Genomic DNA, 2466 nt, shown 5'->3' with positions numbered 1-2466 from the left:
TTTTTTTTTTTTGGTCAATAGAAATAGCACTGCACCCTCACGAAATAGGGTTATATTTAAAATTTGGCGTATACTCACTAGCTAGGTACCTCGGCAAATACTTATACAGCAAGTTTCATCAGACAACTTGGGAATAATGGCAAGTCTGCCAGCAAAGAATTTGGAAAATCATGTAGAAACAAGGTAGAAACAATACAACCCACCAGTCTGCCAACCAACTTGCAACATAGCCAGAGAGAAAACAAGGGCAGAATCTGTCTATCTGGGTCGCGAATCATTATGCACATGTACCTAGTTTATATCATACTGGACATAGCGAGTACATTCGTTTTTGATGCCTGCCGGCAGCGAAAATTTCAGTAGTTGATATACTTACTGTCTAATCACAACGACCAGCTAGCTGTATAGTCCGCTATGAGAGAAGTCTTTGTGCCAAACTGTGGGCGAAGCGCTAGGATTGACGGAGATCTTAAGATAGACTTGGCAGCAGTTGTCTAGTTGCTTTGCGATGTATTGGAGACGCTGGTGGGTTCACATCGATCTGTGTATTCTGGACCTCATTTTTTGGCTGCCTGTAGGCGGTATTGGACATCTATTGAGTACATAACGTGACTAAGCTTGTAAGCTAAGGAGGTAATTACGTAACGTACGAAGGAAGGCACCTAGCCACGCTGCCCCCTCGAATCTTGATGCTATTGGGCAGCTTGATTGATCCCCGCTTTTGAACCCACCTCTCCTGCGACCACGGCCCGACGTGGATCCAAGTCGCGGTCTCGATTTTTTTTTATTGCTATTAGGGAACAGTCTTCGCATTTCTGCAAGCCTACCATCTATCATTGTGCACTTTCCATCAACGTTTAACGGCAAAGACTCGATCAAGGCGAAGAACTCGCATCGACGCCTGGAATAACACAGTACTCAGATACAAAATGTAAGTGATAGATCGGTCCGCGCCAAAAACCAATATGTGTCCTAATGCTAAGTGCCGAAACAGGCACTGCTTTCGTCGAGCCGCTCTGCGGGCCGCCTCAGCCCAGACAGCCAGGACCGCCATCGTTAGCAAGCGAGTCGTTCCTTTCCTTGCTGCTGTACCTGCGACGGTGGCCAGGTCGGCCGCACTACCCATTGCCCGAGCGTTCTCTGTGTCCCGGACACTCGCCAATCTCGAAGAGAACAGTGACACCTCTACATTGCAACAAGGTAAGATGACTGGTTGTCAGATAGGACCCGTAGAAATAGCGATATCAAGCTAACCAGGATGACGCGCTGACATCCTATGCTGCAGAGTCTACAGAGGAGCAACACAAGCAGAAGCTCGAACCACCCAATGGCATTTTTGTTAAGAACCTGGTGTTCGATGCTACCGATGAGCATCTGAGCGAAGCCTTTTCTCAGTATGGCAAGGTTGTTCAGGCCACTGTCGCGCGGGATCCTCGTGGGTTGAGCAGAGGGCAAGTCTCACTTTCCTGGCGCACGCTACTGGAAAAACGACATATCTGGTTAGTTGACTGACGAACTGACTGTATGCGCTGTCACAGCTTTGGATTCGTTTACTTTGAACAACCAGAAGAGGCACAAAAGGCGTGCAATGAGGCCGATAACACCTTTTGGCACGGGCGACGGATAGGTGTCGCTCCCCGGGTTAAGAAGACCAAGGCAGAACCTAATCAATCCGGGGGGCGCGATCCTACTCCGCATCTCTTCATCGGTAACATCCCGTACGAGACTACCGATGCGGACCTCAACAGGCTCTTCCAGTCTCTGGAGAACCTCGAGGACGTGAGGATCGCTGTTGACCGCAGCACGGGATGGCCTCGCGGGTTCGCACACGCAGACTTCAAGGATGTGGAGTCCGCCGCCAAGGCTGTGGAGCATATCAAGACGATGGAGTTGATGGGCAGGAGCTTGCGAGTGGACTATTCAAGCCCTCCCAGGTTCAAAACTAAAAATCGGAGCACGCAAAACAATGAGGACTCTCGGTATTGATGACCATGGAGATTTGCGAATCCCACGATAGGTCAGAAAGGCTTGCCTATGGCAGCTTTACGATTTTCTTCACATTTGATGAAGTTGCGCGTGACTATCGAACGCCAAATGCTGTACAAAAAAGAAAAAAAAGAAAAAAAAGAAAAGACAAAGAAATGTTTCATTAACCATTGTATCTACACAATTAATATGTATATTAGAACATTTAGAATTAGAACTCTCACTCTCAATCTCCTTGTCAAGCTGATGGTCTTTATAAATGGAGCAACTAAATTAAGTTGATGCATGTGTAATCATAGCCCGTGAATGGTGCTCTGGACTTGACTAGAATACCCAGCCCAAGACATGTCGGATAAAGTAAGGTAATAATTAGGCAGCAAACGAACCAACCAAAGTTGCGACCCCTAAGTGCAGTGGATACCATTTAGTCGTTCAAGCCCCGCAAAGCCGCACGACTGTCGTCCCCAGACGGGCCTGCAT

The 2466-nt window shown here is 47.9% G+C and overlaps 1 protein-coding gene across 1 annotated transcript; it reads left to right on the top strand.

Moving 5' to 3' along the window:
- Positions 1-965: 965 nt before the first annotated feature.
- PpBr36_11500 (uncharacterized protein) lies at positions 966-1986 on the top strand (the record flags this gene model as incomplete). The annotated part of the gene is made up of 3 exons (XM_029898600.1): positions 966-1200; positions 1286-1499; positions 1539-1986. 3 exons carry the CDS (start codon positions 966-968, stop codon positions 1984-1986), a joined length of 897 nt encoding a protein of 298 aa, XP_029743080.1.
- Between the last annotated feature and the right edge of the window lie 480 nt (positions 1987-2466).

This window comes from Pyricularia pennisetigena, assembly GCF_004337985.1.
Source record: "Pyricularia pennisetigena strain Br36 chromosome Unknown Pyricularia_pennisetigena_Br36_Scf_61, whole genome shotgun sequence".
NCBI lineage: Eukaryota > Fungi > Ascomycota > Sordariomycetes > Magnaporthales > Pyriculariaceae > Pyricularia > Pyricularia pennisetigena.
Note: the sequence above shows the minus strand (reverse complement) of the source record. Positions and strands in the feature narration are given on the sequence as shown.